At 48.7% G+C, this 23980-nt stretch overlaps 1 protein-coding gene across 1 annotated transcript; it reads right to left on the bottom strand.

The window, feature by feature from the left end:
• Positions 1–1289: 1289 nt before the first annotated feature.
• Positions 1290–3557, bottom strand: LOC123107159 (uncharacterized). Its single transcript, XM_044529163.1, has 4 exons — positions 3187–3557; positions 2772–2808; positions 2589–2685; positions 1290–2279 (listed from the first exon to the last, which is right to left on the bottom strand). Exons 1-3 carry the CDS (start codon positions 3529–3531, stop codon positions 2681–2683), a joined length of 387 nt encoding a protein of 128 aa, XP_044385098.1. The 5' UTR covers positions 3532–3557; the 3' UTR covers positions 1290–2279; positions 2589–2680.
• Positions 3558–23980: the final 20423 nt, after the last annotated feature.

Raw genomic sequence — 23980 nt, 5'->3', positions numbered from 1 at the left:
GGAACGGAAGACGCCCAAGCTCCGCCAGACGGCTCCCGCGTATAGGCGGACCGAAGCACAAGAGGCACAATTCACGGAAGCGCTCCCATGGTGGCATGCCGCCCTCGTCCTGTTCGAGAGCGTAGTACCACGTCTGCGCGGCTCCTCGGAGATGATACGAGGCGATCCAAGTGCGATCTGACGCGAGCGTGCGCTGGCCCCTAAAAAATTGGTCACATTGGTTGAGCCAATTCAGGGGGTCGATGGTGCCGTCGTAGGTCGCGAACTCCAGCTTGGAGAATCTCGGTGGCGTCTAGACGTGGACGACGGGTGGGTGTGCCTCGTCAGCACGGCGCAACGAGGATGACGAGGCCGAGTTGGCGGGCATCGGGGTGCCGCCCTGGAACAGGGGCCCGTCGACGCTGGCGAAGGGCTCGACGTAGCCCAAGGACCCGCCAAACTGCATGGCCGGGTGCGTCGCCGGTGGGGGCAGCACGTGCGGCCCGACCGAGGCCGTCGTGTAGACTGGCTCAAGGGACCCAGCGAGCCAGGCCGATAACGGGGACAACGACGGGGAAACCGGACCTGGTGGATGGGCACCCCCGGGACCGTCATCGGGATGCCCAGGGCCGCGGTCGCCGGTGGCGGCGGCCGCAACTGTTGCCCCAGCTGCATGGTGGAGGCGCCGGGGTTCGTCGCTGGTGGCGGCTGCCACGGTAGCTGCTGCATGGCGGCGGCGACGGGGGTCGCCGAGGACGGCAGCTGCCATGGCGGCGGGGCGGTGGCGAAGGGCATAGGCGGCTACGGCCCATAGGATCTCGCGAGGAACGTGTAGATGCCCGTGACCGCCTGGGTGAGATCCCCGATGGCAGCCATCATCTCCTCCGGGGTGAAGACGACGGGGACGGGCGCGGCGGAGGTGACCGGCACTGGCAAGAGTGGGGCCCTGGCCGCGGTGGCCATCGGGGTGGTCGTCGCCGTCGGCAGCGGGAGGGTCGGGGTGGGCGGCGGCAAGGACATGATCACACCAAAGCTATCTGATACCAAATTGGTAGGAACCAGATCCCTACCAGGGCGTGGTCTCAGGTTGTAGGGGTGGAAGGAGGGGTGGCGTGGAGGAAGGCGTGGTCGCCGGCGCTGGGGCGCCGTCGTTGCGTGCGGGAGAGAGAGAGAGAGAGAGAGAGAGAGAGAGAGAGAGAGAGCGCAGGGGCGGCGGCTAGGGTTCGGTCTCCCGGCTCCCTAAGAAAGCCGAGCAAATATGATTGCTTCTTGCTTAATCCCAAAACGCGTCCTTACACGAGTTTATATAATCCTCCTAATAAGATAATTGGGCTAAGCCCCTAATAACGATAAGATAAACTGGGCCACAACTAACTAGGCTAAGCCCCTAATATGCCGGTCATAACACGTGCCGTATTCTCCCGTAACACATACTTTATTGTAATATCGCAAGCATCCACAGGACCAAGGAAAAAAATAACGACCATCATATTTTCTTGTTTATTCTTCTCTTTCAACTATTTTGTTTGAGATATGTCAGCTATTTAACACCAAATAGAACCAGCAAGTTTCATGTAAAAAGTATCATAAATAAGCAATTTTGTACACATACAGCAAGGAGATAAACTGATTGACGAAACAGAAAGTTTATGTCAGCATTGTATAAACTCTTAGAGTACCGACATTGCTTGGGGAGAAGTATTGAGAACAAACAATATTGAGAAGTGTTTTCACGTAGCTAATAAGGAAACTTTCAGTAAAAGACGACGGAAAGGTCAAATAAATCAGTTAATAAATGGAAATCTAGCTATAGAACTGAATAAATCTAAATCAGGATACAAACTGACTTAGTAAATTACTATGTACAGTCTCTGTTTGCATATTAGTATTAGACTAAAATAACAGGTGCCAATGAGATTATCATACAGTTTTCTTGCACTTTAGCACCTGTCCTCTGTAGATTACAATCATGGTGTCGACACGCTAATGTAACCCCAAAACTTATTCTCTATAGAAATAAGCCGAATAAGTAGTCGATACTGTGCAGCTAGGGAGACATATAAATTACTATACCTAACCGGTAGAAAACACAATTAGAAAGATCTCTTGACATTAATAACAGAGAAAGGTGTGCGTCTTTTTTATCAAATTGAAATGGCAGTGTGGTCCGATTAGACATACTGATGTAAAAACAGAAACATTCAGCGATGAGGATAAAAGGAATGACAGAAACTACCTCCTAGAATCTGAGATGTAGCATGGCGAGTAGAGTCCACTGAAGCAAAGAAATACCAGTTAACCTGCAATATAAAGAATAAGTTGAACCATATCATAAGGCTGCTCACAATATTCTGTAATCGTGTATGCATTAGCTGAAACAAATCATGCATGCTGCTTATCAAGATCACTCCGGGTCACCAAATTAGCATGTATGTTTTGCACCCAGGTGCAATACATCACATGTCAAAATCGCACAAAAAGTTTGTGATCTCACTTGAATTCCAAAGCATACATGCTAATTTGGCCCTCAGACCAACCTCCCAGATGCACACAAACATCTGATTATTCATACATAGTGGCATACTGGCATTAGCAGTACATATATATACCTATAGGTAACACCAAGAGGCACACTATAACTGTCAGATAACATATAGCAGAACATGAAGTAGATAGCTGGCAGTCAGCTTGCCAGGAGCAGCTAGCCTGCACAACCAGGAGAAGAAGATTGAGATTAACCTTATGGTACAAAGGATGTATTTATCGAATAACATACGCACCAGTGAGTATACCTCTGAATATGAGTAGCAAGCAAATGCAGAAGATGACCTGCACATCAAGCAAATGCAGAAGATGAAATGTAGAAAAAACCAGCAAGAAGAGATGGAAAATACGAAAATCAAAGAAAAGAAACAATGCCATCCGTAGAATCAACAGGCCATTTGCCCAACAGAATCGCACGCCTCAAGAATCAACATCAACATCAACGGATGAACCAGCAGCTCCCCGATCATCAACATCAACATCAGATGGGCAGCAGGGAGCTGTTCGTGAGACTGGAGGGACGAAATCGAAGCACCGTCAACCGCAAAAGATGCGGGAAAGGCCGGCGCCGAGGCGCGCGCACGCACAGGAGAGGCCACCAAAGATGCCACGGCAAGAGGGGAAGGCAGAAGGGCGTAAGAAGAAGGCCGATACGAAACGGACCCCATCGGCGGCAACAGAGATGGCGGCGACATCGAATCCGGCAGCAGCACTCCCTCGGCGCCCACGATGCCCTGATCGACCGTGATCCGGAGAAGCAGCAGCCGCGCCGCCGGCCTCAAATCCGCAGGCGAAGCGGTAGGTTGCTGTCGAATGGATCCCGCCGTCGCCGTTCATCGGATGGAGGAACAGAGGAGAAGCAGCAGCCTCCGGTACAGAAGGAACACCTCGAGAGCTCCGAATCAGATCTCGCATTCCAAAACACAGAGGGAGGCAGAACCCCCCAAAAAAAGGAAGAAAGACGTGGCGCGCGCAAACGAGGGACAGAAGGACAGGAAACTGCGCCATGACGCGTGGCCTGACCAGTAGCAGAATCAGAGAACAGGGCTGCGAGAAAAGCTCGACACCAGCCAGCGACTCCAAACCCACTCATATTTTAGCTCCATTGATATCAACCCGAAAATAAATGTGCTGAACATGAAGTCTTTTGTATCTCGATCGAAAAATGAGATATTCCGAAACCCACGCCTGCCTGTAGCAATATATTATTAAAGATGCAAAACCCAGCAGCCAAACAACATAACTGAAAGAAAAGCGAAAAGAAAATATGAGATCGCATGCTTCACGACAGTAACTCCATCAGATAGCCACTAACCCTAGACGATATCAAAATGAAAAATACACATCTCCTAGGCTACACCTTCGTGAAGGAATCGCCGCACATGCGCCGATGGTGGCGAATCCAACACAAGGTCGAATTCCGAATTCTCATCCCCAAAGTCAAGGTTCAATCCATCACCTTCAGCAAGGTCACGACGTAGGCGCACGTCGACATAGCTTGATCAAAGATCTTGTGTTTTCATCGGAGTGCATAAAGTCATCGTTGAAGCCATATGTACCATCATCCCTAATTCGGCTGCCGACGCCTCGATAACCAAATACCTTTGGAGAAGACAATATAAGATAGACGTCCCATATCGCCTGCCTCCCGCCACTGTCGCACCACCTTTGATCCAGCAGCGACAGGCTAGACATGACGCCTCCTTCAGAACCATCATGAAGCACGTGCCGGTAGCCGGCATGACTTAACGCCTCCGCATGAGACGTCATGCGTAGCATCCGTCGGAGGCCTCGCCTGTCGTTGACAAGCACCGCCTAACAACTCCAGAAGAGATGCATGTGTCACTGCCAAGATGCATCAAACCCGATCTGTTGATGGAGGGACGTCCCATACTGCCACAAGTCTCAGAAAGGCAGTCACCACCTCGAGATCCAGACTCTGAGTTGCCCACATGACCACAGAGTCGAAAATGAGGGGTCGCCACCCTGATTCCGGGCACTATAGGCAGCACCCACCGTCGCGCCAATTGATGTCGTCGATGCTGGAGGAAGCTCAGGACACCACACGTGTCCCGGGAGCATGATCCCCAGACCTGCCACCATCGGCGCTGCCACAAGGACCCAACACCTGGCCCATCATCCCCGGCAGAGGGGACACCGCCACCATCATGACCAAATGCGCTACTTCGAGGATCATGCACCGTCGATTGGCCACATCCCTTCCCGATACGCCCTCCCTATGTAGCCGCCGGGATGGACGAACTTCGAAGGGTGATCTCGCGTCGCTTGTCCTTCCAGACAGCGTGTCTACATCATTGATCCGTGCCGTTCCCATTGTCGGTGGCACCCAGGCTTACCCAGCGCACGTCTCTAGGGATGACGAGGTGGAATAGACGGGGGGAAGGGGGCGGCGGCCGGGGCTAGGGTTAGCCCACCCGATCGCCCTGGAGGGGGTGAGACAAGGGGGTACGGGGGGATTGGAGGCTCGCTGGTTTCCTGGTTCACCCAAAACAAACGAGATGATTTTGAGTAATACATATAAGAGCATCTACAGCCAAACTCGGCAAATTCGGCCCCGTATATGCCCGCGGGCACGTTTGTGGACAACGCCCGACAGCCGCACATCCACATACCTCAAATGCGGAGCCTCAAATCCATGCACATCCATCATACAATACAAATTATCTGAATTCAACAGTTCAAAACAAAGCAAAGCAAATCATAGTTCAACAATCTGGACATGCCGAAATGAAATCAATGTTCGGGCATGAAGGATGCCTCGCTTGTTGGTCAGATCACTCATCGTACGCCATCCATGCTGCTTGCTCCGAGGCCATCTGTGCGTCCTGTTCTGCCTGCATCCGGGCTACATGCTCCGCCTGCATTTGGGCTGCATGCTCCGCTGCCGCCGCCACCCTACGCTTGTTGACCTCCTCATTCTTCTACGCAAGCCACTTTTTAAATGCTTATCCAAGAGGGTTTCGTCCACCAACATGATCTTCGCATCCTCCATGTCCCGTGTGAGTTGCAAGCTCTCCTTCTCAAGCTCAATCTTTTCAAATGTCTTGGCCTTCTCGAGCTCCCATTTTAACGCCGCCTCTTGCTTCTCCAACTTGATTTTCACCCTCTCAATTTCTAGCTTTGTCTCCGCCTTCTTCCGGTCCCAATCCATCCTCTCCTTTTTCGCATCCAACATGAGCTTGTACCTCTCCTCTTGATCATCTCCCTCATCGAAAAATGCCTGTCCATGTGGAGGACATCTTTGTAGCCGCGGTGTCATAGGAGGCCCTTGCCTTCTCCCACTTGTTTCCCATGACTTGCCGGTTATCCTTTGGCACGATGGCTCTTCCATTCTTGACGACAATATCATCCTCTTCATCGTCCAACCCAATTGATTTGTGGGAGCTTGAGCCATCATTCCTCTTCTTGCCAACCTTGACATCTGCCACAAGTTGTATCCACTTTGGCACTCCATTCAATATGATCCAATAATGGCTAAAATCAAACAACTTCTTCTCCATTCCATGATACAAAGTGGTCGCCACCCCCATCTAGCAAACAACATATTTATTAGCACGAGAATGCAAACACAAGAAACATATGCAAATGATGACAAGATGAAGCAGTTGAGCTTACTTGAGTTGCCAATCCCATCCCACTTTGACGGCGTTTGGTTGTAACGCCCACGATGCGGCTATATCTCCCATGTGTCGAGGCACGACTTAGAGGCATAACCGCATTGTGGTTTTGTCGCAAGAAGGGTCATCTTCACACAATCCCATGTAATGAACAAGAAAGGGATAAATAGAGTTGGCTTACAATCGCCACTTCACACAATACTTAATAAATCATACATCATTCAGAGTACACACATAGTCCAACTACGGACAAATCCAAAAGAAAAGAAGATAACCCAACTGCTAGATCCCCGATCGTCCCATTTGGGCTCCACTACTGATCATCAGGAAAAGACACGTAGTAACGGCCAAGGTCCTCATCAAACTCCCACTTGAGTTTGGTAGCATCACCTGCACTGGTATCATCGGCACCTGCAACTGTTTTGGTAGTATCTGTGAGTCACGAGGACTTAGCAATCTCAAAACCCGCGAGATTAAGACTATATAGGCTTATGGGTAGGATAAGGTAATGAGGTGGAGTTGCAGCAAGCGCTAAGCAAATATGGTGGCTAACATACGCAAATAAGAGTAAGATGAGAAGCTACGCAACGGTCGAAAAGCTAGAAGTGATCCTGAACTGCTTACGTTCAAACATAACCCAAACCGTGTTCACTTCCCGGACTCTGCCGAAAAGAGACCATCATGGCTACACACGTGGTTGATGCATTTTAATTAAGTCAAGTGTCAAGTTCTCTACAACCAGATATTAACAAATTCCCATCCGCCACATAACTGCGGGAATGGCTCTCGAAAGTTTATACCCTGCAGGGGTGTCCCAACTTAGCCCATCACAAGCTCTCACGATCAACGAAGGATATTCCTTCTCCTGGAAAGACCCGATCAGTCTTGGAATCCCGGTTACAAGACATTTCGGCAATGGTAAAACAAGACCAGCAAGACCGCCCGAATGTGCCGACAAATCCCGATAGGAGCTGCACATATCTCGTTCTCAGGGCACACCGGATGAGACATCCTACGAGCAGTCTACTCGGTTCGGACCAACACTCAGAGGAGCACTGGCCCGGGGGGGGGGGGTAAATAAAGATGACCCTCAGGTTTGCAACACCCAAGGGAAAAGGTTAGGCGGTTGTTAGGCAAATGTTAAAACCAAGGTTGGGCCTTGCTGGAGGAGTTTTATTCAAAGCAAACTGTCAAGGGGGTCCCATAACCCCAATCGCGGGAGGAACGCAAAATCAAGAAATATAACACCGGTATGATGGAAACTAAGGCGGCAAGAGTGGAACAGAGCAAAAGGCCAAGCCTTCCACCCTTTGCCAAGTACATATATGCATTAATTAAAATAAGAGATATTGTGATATCCCAACATATACATGTTCCAACATGGAACAACCTGCAAGGCACCTGCAACTAGCAACACTATAAGAGGGGCTGAGCAAAAGCGGTAACTTAGCCAAACAACGGTTTGCTATGAGGGTGGGTTAGAGGCTTGACATGGCAATATGGGAGGCATGATAAACAAGTGGTAGGTAACGCGACATAGTGATAGAACGAACAACTAGCAAGCAAAGATAGAAGTGATATCGAGGGTAATGGTCATCTTGCCTGCAAAGTTCTCAGAGTTGTCGAAAGATTGCTCCTCGTTAACGTACTCAACAGGTTCCTCGTTCATGAACTCGTCTCCCGGCTCTGCCCAAAGCAAGAACACAAGCAACGGAACAACAGTCAATCACAGTGCAATGCACAAGCAACATGATGCAATACATGGCATGGAATGCAAGGCATCATGTGTAATGCATATGAGTACTCCGGAAGGGAAAGGATGATCAAGGCATCAACTTGGCAAACCAAGTAAGCCGCTGGAAAGATGATGTGATTTTAGTCGAATCGATATAAGGATCACCGGAAACGGATGCACGGTTTGCAAAAGACAAGCAAAACAAGAATGATGCAAATCTGCGCTTAACAACATCATAGCACTTAAGATGCAACAAGAAACTATGCTACAACACTTCAACAAGACAACAAAGCACATGGCATTAAAGTACACATGAAGTTCTACAAATAATGAACACTGAGCTCCTGCTAGAACGGACTCCCCTCTCCGGAGCCCCGAACGGACCCCAGATCAGCCCTCCCGAGAGAGATTAGGGCTTGGCGGCGGCTCCGTATCGTAAAACATGATGAATCCTTCTCTCTGATTTTTCTCCCCGAACGGGAATATATAGAGTTGGAGTTGAGGTCGTGGAGCTCCAGGGGGCCCACGAGGCAGGGGGCGCACCCAGGGGGTAGGCGCGCCCCTACCCTCGTGGACAGGGTGTGGGCCCCCTGGCCTTGATTCTTTCGCCAGTATTTTTATATATTCCAAAAATATTCTCCGTGAAGTTTCAGGTCATTCCGAGAACTTTTATTTCTGCACAAAAATAACACCATGGCAATTCTACTGAAAACAGCGTCAGTCCGGGTTAGTTCCATTGAAATCATGCAAGTTAGAGTCCAAAACAAGGGCAAAAGTGTTTGGAAAAGTAGATACGATGGAGATGTATCAACACCCCCAAGCTTAAACCTTTGCTTGTCCTCACACAATTCAGTTGATAAACTGAAAGTGATAATGAAAAACTTTTACAAACTCTGTTTTCTCTTGTTGTTGTAAATATGTAAAGCCAACATTCAAGTTTTCAGCAAAGATTATGAACTAACCATATTCACAATAACACTTTGGTCTCATGTTTACTCATGTCAATGGCATAATCAACTAGCGAGCAATAATAATAAATCTCGGATGACAACACTTTCTCAAAACAATCATAATATGATATAACAAGATGGTATTTTGCTAGCCCTTTCTGAGACCGCAAAACATAAATGCAGAGCACCTCTAAAGATCAAGGACTGACTAAACATTGTAATTCATGGTAAAAGAGATCAAGTCATAGTCATACTCAATATAAACTAATAGTAATGTATGCAAATGACAACGGTGCTCTCCAGCTCACTAGTAGAAAAAGGGGCAAATCTGAGACACATTAGTGCCGGTTTGATTTTGAGCCGGCACTAATGTGTCCATTAGTGCCGGTTCCAACGGCTAGCCAGTTGCTCTCATTAGTACCAGTTCGTGGTGAACCTTTAGCACCGGTTCGTGCCACGAACCGGTACTAAAGAGAGTGGTGGCAGGATGTTGTCAGTCTGGGGCCCGTCCGGCACCTTTAGTACCGGTTCGTGGCACGAACCGGTACTAAAGGTCGACGTACATAAACCCTTCGTCCACCCGAGCCGCTCTGTTCTTCCCCTTTCCCCTCACTTCATCTGTTCTTCCCCTCTCTTCCTCGAGCTCCTCACAAATTTTGCCCAAAATTTGTCAAGATTTGAAGGCCCCCATCCATTCAAATGATCACAAAGGTTAGCAACTTTGTCCTTTCAACTCTCATTGCTAGATTAGCTCTTGCAATGCTTTGTATAGTGATTAATTTGGGAGGAATTATATTTGCTAGTATTTGATTTATATGCAATATGAGGTCAAAAATAACACTTAGTTTGCATATGTAGGTGTGGTTTACTTAGTGCCTTCTAAATCTCCATCGTAACCACCGTCGATCGCCCGCACCGTCCCGTCGCCGGCACCACCTTGTGGTGAGGCTCTTGTTCATGAATGTTTTACATTACCAAATTGATGTTTGTGTGATTTGGATATATATAGTTACTCGTATAATTATCTTACCCGTACGTTGTTTGTTATACATAGTGCCATGGTTTTGATATCCGTCCCCGTCGGCCCTCGTCCTTGTTATGATTCGGATGTGGTATATTCTCTTTTAAAACTAGTTGTTGCATTTCGTGTTTATGACAAATTATGCCCATCAAGTTGACATAGATATTTTTATCTAGGAGGTATGTGAACCGGAAATTCCAACCGACCCTATTGTCGAGAGGTTAAATTTAGTTGAAAGAGAAAACGAGTATTTGAAAGAAAAATTGAAAAGAATTGAGGGGGAGAAGATGGAATTGGAGTTGCATGTTGCCGATGTCGTCGATGATCACAAGATCAAGATGGAGAAAATGAGGTTGAAGATTAGAAAGATTAGAAAATATGCCATTGATAGTGTGGCTTGGTATCATTATGCTGTTGGATCAATTGTTACCTTAGTTGCGATCTTGATCGCATTTGTTGTTGCATTTAAATTCTTTAGCTAGAGAGTTATTTGTATGTTGCATTTAATTAAGTGTTGTATATGAACTTTATGTATGAACTTGTATTAATTTGGTCTATTCGGTGTTGTGTAATGAAGATGAGCCGACAATGGATGTATGATGACCGATGCTCTCCCGAGTTCATTAATGGCGTGCATACTTTTCTGCTTGCCGCTGAGGCAAACAAGCGGGCGGATGGTTTTATGCCTTGTCCATGTGCTGGCTGTAAGAATGGTCACAGTTACTCTACGTCAAGAACCATTCACGTCCACCTATTTGAGTCCGGTTTCATGCCCCACTATAATGTTTGGACCAAGCACGGAGAAATAGGGGTTATGATGGAAGACAATGAAGAAGAAGAGGACGACGACGGCTATCCTGGCCATGGGTTCCCTGAATACGATGATACAACAATGGGGGAAGAAGCTGAGCCGGCAATGCGGGAAGAAGCTGAAGAAGAGGCATCAGATGAGCCCGCTGATGATCTAGGTCGGGCCATTGCCGATGCAAAGAGAAACTGCGCAAGTGATCTGGAGAGGACGAAGTTGCAGCGCATGTTAGAGGATCACAAGAAATTGTTGTACCCGAATTGCGAAGCTGACAAAAAAAGTTGGGCACCACACTGGAATTGCTGCAATGGAAGGCAGAGAATGGTGTATCTGACAAGGGATTTGGAAAGTTGCTGGTAATGATAAAGAATATGCTTCCAAAGGACAACGAATTGCCCGAGAGTACGTATGAAGCAAAGAAGGCTGTCTGCCCTCTAGGGTTAGAGCTGCAGAAGATACATGCATGCCCTAATGATTGCATCCTCTACCGCGGTGAGTACGAGGATTTGAACACTTGCCCGGTGTGCGGTGCATTGCGTTATAAGATCAGTCGCGATGACCCTGGTGATGTGGAGGGCGAGCGCCCCAGGAAGAAGATTCCTACCAAGGTGATGTGGTATGCTCCTATAATACCACAGTTGAAACGTTTGTTCCAAAACAAAGAGCATGCGAAGGCGATGCGGTGGCACGCAGAAGACCGTAAGAAAAACGGAAAGTTGAGAGTACTCGCTGACGGTTCGCATTGGAGAAAAATCGAGAGAAAGTACAGGGAGAAGTTTGCAGGTGACCCAAGGAACGTATGGTTTGGTCTAAGCGCAGATGGCATTAATCCTTTGGGGGAGCAAAGCAGCAACCATAGCACCTGGCCTGTGACTCTATGTTTGTATAACCTTCCTCCTTGGTTGTGCATGAAGCGGAAGTTCATCATGATGCCAGTGCTCATCCAAGGCCCTAAGCAACCCGGCAACGACATTGATGTGTACCTAAGGCCATTAGTTGAAGAACTATTATAGCTGTGGAATGGAACAGGTGTACGTGCGTGGGATGAGCACGGACATGAAGAATTTGACCTAAAGGTGTTGCTGTTAGTGACCATCAATGATTGGCCTGCTCTCAGTAACCTTTTAGGACAGACAAACAAGGGATACTGCGGATGCACGCACTGTTTGGATGATACCGACAGGATATATTCGGATAGTTGTAGGAAGAATGTGTACCTGGGACATCATCGATATCTTCCGACAAGGCATCCCGTAAGAAAGAAAGGTGAGGCAGATCACCAGACGAAGCCTCGCCACTGTACTGGTGCTGATGTACATGATATGATCAAGGATTTGAAGGTAATCTTTGGAAAGGGTCCTGGCGGACAACCTATTCTGAAGGACGCTAACGGACGCGCACCCATGTGGAAGAAGAAATCTATATTTTGGGACCTGCCATATTGGAAAGACCTAGAGGTCCGCTCCGCAATCGACATGATGCACGTGACGAAGAATCTTTGCGTGACCCTGTTTGGCTTTTTGGGCGTGTATGGGAAGACAAAAGATACACCAGAGGCATGGGAGGACTAGCAACGTATGCACGGAAAAGACGGCATACATCAGGGTCAGGCCAGCTATGCTCTTACCAAAGAAGATAAGGAAATCTTCTTTGAATGCCTGCTCAGCATGAAGGTACCGTCTGGCTTCTCGTCGAATATAAAGGGAATAATAAATATGGCAGAGAAAAAGTTCCAGAACCTAAAGTCTCATGACTGCCACGTGATTATGACGCAACTCCTTCCGGTTGCATTGAGGGGGCTTCTACCGGAAAACGTTCGATTAGCCATTGTGAAGCTATGTGCATTCCTCAATGCAATCTCTCAGAAGGTAATCGATCCAGAAATCATACCAAGGTTACAGAATGATTTGGTGCAATGTCTTGTCAGTTTCGAGTTGGTGTTCCCACCATCCTTCTTCAACATCATGACGCACGTCCTAGTTCACCTTTGCGAAGAGATTAACGTTTTGGGTCCTGTATTTCTACACAATATGTTCCCCTTTGAGAGGTTCATGGGAGTCTTGAAGAAATATGTTCATAACCGTGCTAGGCCATAAGGAAGCATCTCGAAGGGCCATGAAAATGAGGAGGTCATTGAGTTTTGTATTGACTTTATTCCTAACCTTAAGCCAATTGGTGTTCCTGAATCGCGGCATAAGGGCAGACTGGAAGGAAAAGGCACGCTAGGAGGGCATCAAATAATATGTATGGACGGGCATTCTCTCACTGAAGCACACTACACAGTTCTACAGAATTCCGCCTTGGTGGCTCCGTATATGGAGGAACACAAGAATTTTCTACACTCCAAACACCCGGAGAAGTCTGACGACTGGATTACACGCGAACAAAAGAGGACTTTCGCCGGTTGGTTGCAGAAACGTGCTCTGAATGATGGCGATATTCAAAATGACCTCTACTCGCTGTCCCAGTTACCATCTTCGAATATAATGACTTTCAAAGGGTACCAGATAAATGGGAATACATTTTACACGATCGCCCAAGATAAGAAGAGAACCAACCAAAACAATGGTGTCCGCTTTGATGCAACAACCAACATGGGAAAGGAAACATATTATGGTTACATAGAGGACATATGGGAACTTAACTATGGAGGTGATTTGAAGGTCCCTTTGTTTCGGTGCAAATGGGTCAATATGACACGAGGCAGGGTAACGGAAGACCCGCAGTACGGAATGACAACAGTGGATCTCAACAATCTTGCGTATGCAGACGAACCATTCGTCCTAGCCAATGATGTGGCGCAGGTTTTTTATGTGAAAGACATGTCTACCAGGCCGAGGAAAAGAAAAGATAAGGAAGCGAATGGATCATACGACGAGCCAAAGCGCCACATAGTTCTTTCAGGAAAAAGAAACATCGTGGGAGTGGATGACAAGACAGACATGTCAGAAGATTATGAAAAGTTTGATGAAATTGCTCCATCCACAGTGAATATTGACCCGAGCATCCAGTTAAATGATGAAGATTTTCCATGGCTACGGCGCAAAGGGACACACGCGAAGAAAAAGTTTCACACCCAAAGATCTGGGATGTGATCGGCTTCACTATCATCACTTTCTTCTGTGTTTCACACCCAGGAGGGAATCTCTGTAATAGTTAGGGTAGTTATGTGTTTTGGCATTTGAAATGCGAAGAAATTTTATGTGCAAACAAATTCTTTTCATGCATTTACTGATTTTTTCCAGCTAAATGACCCTGAAATTGAAAAGCATTTCAAATGAACTCAGAAAAGGTTGAAAGTTGGCATGGTATCATAATTTCATCCAAATAGCATGTGCAAAAAAGTAGAGAGGGTTACGGCAAAAACTGGATGCACTTCGTGTACAAAATGGACAATCTCTTTCGAAGTATCAGGGTTTCCGACGAAAACTCATCTGTTACAAAGGCATTTCATTTTTTAAATAACCTAAGCATTACCAAATTGAATATAATGATAAAACACACTAATATTAAACATAAGAAAAAATAATCACTGAAAAAAAATCTTTTTTCAAAGTTAAGTTATACACAAACTAGTGATTCACACAAATTTCAAATAATTCAAAATTTAAACTATTCAAATTTGAAAACTACCGGCACTAACAGAAAGTTTGTAATTTTTTGTACCTAAAGCAAAAATATTCACAAAGAAACTCTAAATACATCAAAAAACAACTCAAAAATAAATAAAGCAAAAAAATTAAGGAAATAAAAAAGCCCGCCTACTGGGCCAAAGCGGCCTGCATATGACTAGAAACCCAACCTTTTGTTGGGCTAGGATGCAGGCCCGCAAAGGCCCAGTAGGCCCACAGGACAACAGAGAACAGGTAGGCCCAGTAGGCCTGCTTAGGAGAGGAGCTCGAGAGAGCTACCTCACTGGGGCTTATAAACCAGTGCGGTAGCCCCTCGGCTAGCGAGGTGGGACTAAACTTGCGCACCGCACTGCGCCAGCGCACCCCCTTTAGTACCGGGTTGTGGCTCCAACCGGTACTAAAGGGGGGCCTTTAGTACCGGTTGTAGCCACCACCCGATACTAAAGGGGGGGCGCTTCCCGCCGCTTGGCCTGGCCAAAACAGACCTTTAGTACCGGTTGGTGGCTCTAACGGGTACTAAAGGTCCATCCTATATATACAACAGTTGGAAAAAATTCACTTTCCCTCTCTGTTTCTTCCCTCTGTCGCGCCGCCCTGCCCCGATCAACGCCGTCCCCGTCGATGTCGCCGCCCCCGCCCCTCGTCGCCGACCTCGGCCGTCCCCGCCCCTCGTCGCCGCCCCCGTCGACGCCACCGCCCCGGCCATCCCCGTCCCTGTCGTCCCCGTCGCCGCACCCCGGCCGCCCGGCCCGTCGCTGCGCCGCGCCCCGTCGTTGCCGCCCCGTCGTCGCCTCGCCGGTGAGCTCGCCCCGGCCGCCATGTCCACACACACACACACTACACACACACACTACACACACACATTAGTTTGTTTGTTATAAATTTTTCTGTTTTTTAGTTATAGAAATGTTAGAAATTATTCTGTTTTTTAGTTATAGAAATATTAGAAATGTTAGTTATATAGAAATGTTATATTTTTTTGTTTTTTAGTTATAGAAATATTTATAGAAATGTTAGCAATTTTTCTGTTTTTTAGTTATACAAATATTAGAATTGTTATAGAAATGTTAGTTATATAATCAGGAAATTTTAGAATTAGTTTTAGTTAGATGAATTAGATTAATGTCATATTGTTAGAATTTGCATATATATAGAATTTTAGTTATCACAATCCAATCATTTAAAAAATGTTACTTTTTGCGGGCATATAGTATTTGTTCTCGACGATATGCCCGGCCCGCATCCTCGCCGTCGACCCGTTCGCGATGACGTCCTGCTTCAGAGGACCCATGTCCGGGACTGGGCTCCGCCGGGCTGGCACTGGGAGGTGCTACCTGGAGGGGCGCGCCGCTTGGTGAGGAACCCGGCCTCGGGTCCCGTCGTCGACCTTGATGTCCTTTGGTGGCATTCGCGTGGGACACATTCGGTGCAGAGGGAGCCGGCGCCGCCGGAGGTGGTGCATCGCCGTGTCAGGGAGGAGGACGAGCACGTCCATCGCTACATGGCTGCTATGGACGTCAGGTTCTCCAATACTTGGTAGGTTCTTTGGGCAGATGACCGGAGATATGATCCTGTGACGGTTCCTTCTCTTTGGGTGTCCACCGCCCGTGCCCCAGGGACCGCGAGTGGCCTAGATTCTTCTGTAGTACTCGATCTTTATTAGGTACCTAGCCAGTGATGTATTCGATATATAATATTCGAGACGATGTATTCGAGATTATATATATTAAGACGATTATATATTCGAGACGATGTATTCGAGATTCAGTTTTTCCTTATTGATTGCATCTATGCATTGTAATTTGAATACTAAATTGTTTTATATTTCTTCTGTATTAGTAAAGTAAAAGCTATGGCGGACAATACCGGCAGAGAGAGAGAAGAGGAATTGTTCGACATCATACGCAGCCCTCACAGGCTAGATGATCTGAATGAAGCAGATGACGGCTCCCAATATCTGAACAATACCGGAGAGGGTGATGAAAAGATATTCGATCTCGACGACCGAGCTGATGAAGTCATGAACTATGAATATGATTATGATGACACAGACAATGTTTGTGATGACACAGACAATGCTGATCTTCAAATAACAAAGACTACGGCGAGGTATATTTATATAAGCATGCATCATGGTGATCATCACATGTTTTTTTATTGAAGATATATTAACGAATCGATCTTTCTTCTTTCAGCCCTCCGGATCGAGCAAATCTGCTTCTACAGACAGCAAGACAAAGCGAGGCCCGGGCAGATTGTTGAAGGATGGTGTAAAGTACAACATCGAATCCACCAAACCTAGTGGTGAACCCCTCACGCCTAAGAACGTTGCGGACAAGTGGACTCGTCAGTGCGGAATTCTTGTGAAGGACAAACTCCCGATCTCCATTCAAGAATGGAAAGAGCCAAAGACTAAACGTCCAGGTGTTACTTGGGTCGACGATAGAGCCAAAAAAGACCTTTGGAAATCTCTGATGGAACATTTCACCCTACCAGATCATTTCACTGAAGCAGATGTGGAGAAAGTCAAGGGCGCTGCTCTTAAGAAGATGGCAATTGCATTCAACACCCACAAGAAAACTGTATGGGCCAACTACCTCGCTGCAGAAAGGAAGACTCCAGATTTCACGGGAACACTGGAGAAGCAAAGAGAACACTGGGACGATTTCGTGACCTTCAAGGATTCAGAATTATCTAAGGAACGGTCGATGAAAAACAAGGCAAATGCCGCAAAAAAGACGCAGTTCCATAGGGTGGGTCCAGGTGGCTACGCGGTGGGATTACCTAAGTGGGATAAGTATGAGCAAGAGATGGAGGATGCAGGGGTCACTCCGGTTACTAGGAACTGCCCCCCCAGGTGCAGAACTTGGTTCTATGCGCATGGGGGGGGGGGCGTTGGACCCGAAGACAGGCGAAGTTTCGCGGAAGGCAAATCTAAAAGGAGCCGAACAAAAGATAATTGACGCAATAGAAGAAGCTCGAAGGGGGGTGTTCACGCCCAACAGAGAGAACGACGAGCTTACGCGCGCCCTGGGAAATCCTGAACACCCGGGAAGAACACAAGGCAAGGGCATTATTCCCTGTTATGAGGGCTTTTCAGAATGGAACGAGGACTACAGGACCCGTGCAAGAAGGAAGATGGAGGAGGAGAAGAAAAGGAAGCTGGAGGAGGAGCAGAGGAAGTAGGACGCAGAACGCCTTCAAGGCCTAGAAGCAAGGCACGCGGACCTGGCACTCAAATTCCAGCAGCAGCAGCAGCAGATCGACTCACTTAGCTAGGAAAGGGGGTCTCAGCAGTGGCAGCAGCAAGCGGATGATCGTCAAGCATTGGATAGCACCGTCCCATCCATGTCGAGAAGCAGCGTTGGTTCTGCCCGGGGCGACACACTGCTGGATACATACCCTATGGATGACATCATAGAGAACACTAAGTGTGAGCTACACTCCAAAATGAAGAACATATCCATGAAGGTGGCAGACGACGTTGCTTTTACAATTACCCCCGAAGCAACCTTCCATTGCATCCCGATTCCAGAGGGCTATGCTCGTGTCTTGGTTGATGAAGTGGTGGACCCATATTCGGGGCTACGGCTTGACATTCCTGGAGGTGAAGACGAGTGCACACTGGGAGAGGCCATACATCGTATCATCCTATGGAGAAAGGATTGCATCATCTTTCGAAGTCCACTGACACCGCGTCGTCTGCTGACTCCTCCTCGAAGTCCGCCACCGAGTCAGCAGACTCCCACTCCTCCATGTCCACGAACGCGTGAGCCGACTCCTCCTCGAAGTCCGCCACCTCCTCAGAGTCCCCGAACGCGTGAGCTGACTCCTCCGGTTTCAAGTCCGGCACAGCGTCATGCCACTTCTCCGATTTCAAGTCCGGCACCATGTCAGGCCACACCTCCTACTTCAAGTCCGGCACATCATCAGGCCACTTCTCCTGGTCCAACTCAGCCACGTCAGCCGTCTCCGCTGTCTCAGCAATCGCAGAAGAGACACGCCGCAGCTATGGTGCGTAGCGGTACGAGTCAAGGTAGTTCAGGAAGTACATGCGGAGATAAGCGATATAAATATGGTCCAAGCCTCGCTCCTCTTCCTCAAAGGCCTTACGACATGACTAAGGAGCAAAACGCAGCCATAGTGTAGGCCCAAGTGGACGCCCATTTTGGACCGAAACCGGCACCGCCGCCAAAGGAGAAAGTGCCTGAGAAAACAATTGACCACTTCATTTGTATGGCTAGAGAACCAGCTCCCAAGCCTGTTGACTCGGACTATGAGCGCCAAATCAGGAAACTACATTGAGAATGGCTAAAGAAGGAAGCGAGCTCGAGCTCAAGCCAACAAGCAGCAGGCAAAAAATGCGGGAAAACCGTTCCCCAGCCGGGAGAACAGGCGGCGCAATCGATCCCCCCGCTTGTTGTGCCAACAACACATGAGAGGAGGCCGCGCGCCCAATATTATTGTGGGTAAACTGTTAAAGTTCCCCAGCTAGGCGATGTGGTAATTGATGAGGGTACAGACCTGGGTTAGGGTCATAGGCCTGACCTATACGTCCTACCCAAGGTCACTACCCCAGAAGATAAGAAGACCCAAAATCCACTTGGTGATGTAATCACTCGACCATCATTCCCCACTTTCACTCGACCGTGTGGGGAATGACTCGACCATATCGAAGACCAGGAATCGGAAGTGCGCACAACGGCCGGGCATTCATTCCTTAGTCTTCATGAGCATTAAGAGCATTCAAGGCTGCCGTTACCACTAACTCCCTTACTTTATGTACATTAAGCCCCTTGTAATGGAGGGGAGCTGGGGTCCTGGAGCACTCTATATAAGCCGCCCCCCTCCTCTGAGACAAGGGTTCACACACTCTGTAATTCAACACATATAATCCAATCGACCGCCTCCGGGCACCGAGACGTAGGGCTATTACTTCCTCCGAGAAGGGCCTGAACTCGTAAACATCGCGTGTACATCTTCGCCATAGCTAAGATCTTGCCTCTCCATACCTAGCCTCCTTTCTACTGTCAGGCTTAGAACCACGACAGTTGGCGCCCATCATGGGCAGGTGTCTTAGCGACTTATTGGTGAAGTTGCAAGTTCATTTTTCGATCATCATCATGGTTTCCGGCGGCGAGATGGTTGAGGGTCGCGAGATCCGTCTTGGCGCGCTCGTTTTCGTCGCCGATGACTCGGCGTGGCTTCAAGAAGCTCCGCTCGATGTCGAGGCGCTCCCCATCCGAGGGGCGACGCACTTTCGCGCGTGCGTTCATGGTGTTCTTCTTCGACGGCCGTCGACCCAGTATCAGTCGGCTCCAGTGGCGTCCCCCCTTCCCGCTATCCATCACTGCAAGCGATCCGGTCGGTCGCGGCTTCAGCGGTGGGTGAGGCATGCAGTGGCTCGACGTTCGGCCACCCATCAAGTTGCGGCAATCGAGCCCGACGAAACTCTCCATGGCCTATTCGATCTGTCGACTGGCTCTGCGGAGACAGCATCCGAGTGCGATAGCAGCGATCCTGCGGGTGAAGTCTTGATGGTTGATGGTCCGCGTAGCCCACCTGGTTTTTGTCGCGAGGACGGTGAAGAGGCTGGTGGCAATCCATGAGGAGTATCGTCCCGAACCTCTCTCGTCGCAGCAGAGAGAGGATCTTCGTCGTCGCAATATGGCGCACTTCACACGCCCATCGCTGGAGAAACCCCCGAGGCTCGAGCCTTGGAGGAAGCGCGCTTAGCCAACTTGGCTGAGCGCACTCGACTGGATAACCTTCAGCATGCTCTCGACGAGCGCGCCCAGGAGCGGATCCATGAATCCAGTCGACGACAACTTTTCCCGCCTCCACCTAAGATATACCGCACGCCGATTCAGAATCTCACAGCTGTAGCCCGAAAAGCAGAGTCCATCCAACCTTCCCAGTCGGAAGTTGGCAGAGGGCTAATGCAGATCCGGGCCCTGCTCAGAGCAGCAGGACAGCACAATACAACAGTATCTCAGTCGTGGAATAGGATTCATAGTAGATCCGTCACAGCGGACACGGTTCAGACGGCTCACAGCCTGAGATCACTTCCGCGGCGTGAAGGCCGTGGGCAGTATGATCATCCACTCGACCATGACAATCGTCGTCGAGGACCCATGCCTCCTCCGAGGAGTGCATCATACGTGCCTCGGCAGAATGATGATAGGCACTGTCACAGTGGTGAGCGTAGGAATTCAGTCGACCCAAGGGAACCGGGCTTTGACGCGAGGTCTATCCTCGTTCAAGGCCTAGTCGACCGGAACAAAGCACACAGAGAAGACCATGGCAGAGACCGTCCAAGTGGCAGCCGAGTGCATGTTTCTGGCCCCGAGTGTTTTAGCAGAGCCATCAGGGCAGCAGTGATACCTCCCAACTTCAGGCTGGCATCCGGGATCAGTAAGTTCACTGGTGAATCCAAGCCTAAAACTTGGCTTGAAGATTACCGAGTGGCTGTGCAGATTGGGGGCGGTAACGACGAGATAGCAATGAAGCATCTTCCCCTCATGTTGGAAGGGTCAGCCCGAGCATGGCCGACGCAGTTGGCTCTGGGCAGCATTCACAGTTGGGAAGAGTTATCCCGAGTGTTCGTGAGGACTTTCGAAGGCACGTGCAAGCGACCTGGAGGATTGCCTGAATTGCAGCACTGCGTGCAGAAGCCAAATGAGACTTTAAGAGAGTTCATCCAGAGATGGTCCACCCTGCACCACACCGTCGAGAATGTTTTAGAGCATCAAGCCGTGTGCGCCTTCAAGGAAGGTGTCAAATATAGAGAGTTGGTCTTGAAATTCGGTCGGACTAGAGATATGACTCTGGCTCGAATGATGGAAATAGCCACCCGGTACGCTAACGGAGAAGAAGAGGATCGACTCCGTAGCGGGAAGAGCAAACCAGTCGGGCAAGATATCGGTGGAGGTAACTCCAGTCGGAAGCAGAAGCGCAAGGCCGAGCCGGCAGCGCTCGGAGAGATTACGGCACTGAGTCAAGGAAAGTTTAAGGGAAAACCTAAAGGGCCCTGGGCCCCTAAGAAGGTGAAGGACAAGGAAGGGAATGACGTGATGGATTTACCGTGCCACATCCACACGAAGAAAGATGAGGAAGGTAATCTGATTTACCCGAAACATACCACCCGGCAGTGTCAACTCCTAATCCAGCAGTTCAGAGAGAAACAACCCACTGAAAGGGAGAAGGAGTCGGACCAAGGTGAAGATGAAGAGGACGACGATGGTTATCCCAAAGTCAATTCCACCCTCATGATTTTTGCTGATGTTGAGAGCAAGAGTCGGTTGAAGGTCATCAACAAAGAGGTGAACATGGTTGCTCCGGCGACAACGACCACGTACTTGAAATGGTCTCAGACAGCCATCACATTCGACCAGTCGGACCACCCAGCTCGCGTAGCCACCCCCGGGAGGCAAGCACTGGTGGTCGACCCAGTGGTTGGTGGCACTCGACTGACTAAGGTGCTGATGGATGGAGGCAGTGGCCTGAATATCCTGTATGCTGAAACTTTGAAAGGGATGGGCATCCCGATGTCCAAGCTTAGCGAGAGCAACACGAGCTTTCACGACATTATTCCCGGAAAGAAGGCCGAATCACTCGGCCAGATCACTCTCGACGTGGTTTTCGGTGATTCCAAGCATTACCGGAAGGAAAGGTTGACGTTTGAAGTCGTGGATTTCCATAGTGCTTATCGCGCCATCCTGGGGAGGCCAGCATACGCGCGTTTCATGGCTCGACCGTGTTACGTGTACCTCAAACTAAAGATGCCTGGCCCCAAAGGCATGATCAAAGTTACAGGCAGTCGACAAAAAGCTGAGGAGTGTTTCCAGAAAGGCTCCAAGATCGCCGATGAGCACATGGCAGCAGTTGAGCTCCAAGAATATCAGAAGAACGCGGATCCGAGTGATCTGCTCAGAGCCAAGAAACCTGCCATAGATTCTGCATTCCAATCGACCAGTGAGATGAAGCCAATTCATATTCACCCGACGGATCCTAGTGCCGCACCGACCCATATATCAACGACACTCGACAGCAAATAGGAAGAAGCGCTCGTCCTGTTCCTCTGTGAGAACTGGGACATCCTTGCGTGGAAACCTTCTGACATGCCAGGTGTACCCAGAGGACTGGCCGGGCACCGTTTGTGTGTCGACCCCAAAATAAAACCCGTCAAAGAACATCTTCGGCGGTACGCCATGCAGAAGAGGAAAGCAATCGGCGAAGAAGTGGCTCGACTGTTGGCAGCAGAGTTCATCCATGAAATCTACCACTCCGAGTGGCTAGACAACGTAGTCATGGTTCCTAAGAAGGATAATTCACTTCGTATGTGCATTTATTTCAAGCACATCAATCGGGCCTGCCCGAAACATCACTTTCCTCTCCCTCGCATCGATCAGATTGTTGACTCGACTGCAGGGTGTGAACGCTTGTCTTTCTTAGATGCATATTCCTGATACCATCAGATCCGACTGTATGGTCCCGATGAAATAAAAACAGCCTTCATCACCCCATTCGGGTGCTTTTGCTATGTCACCATGCCTTTTGGTTTGAAAAATGCTGGAGCCACATTCATGAGAATGATTCAGAAGTGCTTGCTCACTCAAATCAGTCGGAATGTGGAAGCATACATGGATGACATTGTGGTCAAGTCTCGCAAAGGTTCCGACCTATTGACTGACCTTGCAGAAACCTTTGCCAATCTCAGAAGATACGATATCAAGCTTAATCTGTCAAAATGCACGTTCGGAGTTCTAGGAGGAAAGTTACTCAGTTTTCTCGTTTCCGAACGAGGGATCGACGCCAATCCAGAGAAAGTTGATACCATCCTCCGAATGAAATGCCCAGTGCGAGTGCATGACGTTCAGAAGCTGACTGGTTGTTTGGCCGCTCTGAGTCGATTCATTTCTCCTCTCGGCGAAAAGGCCTTGCCTCTTTACCAATTGATGAAGAAGTCTGATAAGTTCGAGTGGACTGATGAAGCTAAAGCAGCGTTTGCAGAGCTCAAAACCCTGCTTTCCACCCAGCCGGTGCTCGCTGCGCCAATCAGCAAAGAGCCTTTACTGCTCTATATTGCAGCCACTGGACAAGTTGTCAGTACAGTACTCACGGTCGAGCGGGAAGAAGAAGGAAAAGCCTACAAGGTTCAGCGCCCAGTCTATTACCTCTCTGATGTTTTGACTCCATCCAAGCAACGATACCCGCTTTATCAGAAGCTTGTCTATGGAATATACATGACCATGAAGAAGGTTGCGCATTACTTCTCTGACCACTCCATTACAGTCGTCAGCGATGCGCCACTATCCGAAATTCTGAACAACAGAGATGCAACTGGTCGAGTGGCCAAATGGGCGTTTGAACTCCTCCCTTTAGATATCAAGTTCGAGGCAAAGAAGGCCATCAAGTCCCAAGCAATTGCAGATTTTCTAGCCGAGTGGATTGAACAGCAATTGCCGACTCAAGTTCACTTGGAACATTGGACTATGTTTTTTGATGGTTCCAAGATGCTGAATGGTTCAGGTGCTGGAGTAGTTTTGGTATCCCCCTGCGGAGACAGGCTTAGTTACGTTCTCCAGATTCATTTTGATTCCTCCAATAACGAAGCCGAATATGAAGCACTTCTATACGGGTTGCGTATGGCCATTTCACTCGGCGTCTGTCG

Source organism: Triticum aestivum, chromosome 5A (assembly GCF_018294505.1).
Source record: "Triticum aestivum cultivar Chinese Spring chromosome 5A, IWGSC CS RefSeq v2.1, whole genome shotgun sequence".
Lineage (NCBI taxonomy): Eukaryota > Viridiplantae > Streptophyta > Magnoliopsida > Poales > Poaceae > Triticum > Triticum aestivum.
The sequence above is the reverse complement of the archived record's forward strand: the minus strand, read 5'-3'. Positions and strand labels throughout refer to the sequence as shown.

Bases quoted from the DNA above. Each gene is read 5' to 3' on its own strand.
- LOC123107159 (XM_044529163.1), bottom strand. From the start codon at position 3,531: ATGGCGCAGTTTCCTGTCCTTCTGTCCCTCGTTTGCGCGCGCCACGTC. The intron at 2,809-3,186 runs GTCCGTTTCGTA...CTTGATGTGCAG, and splicing joins TCTCTGTTGCCGCCGATGGG to GTCATCTTCTGCATTTGCTT.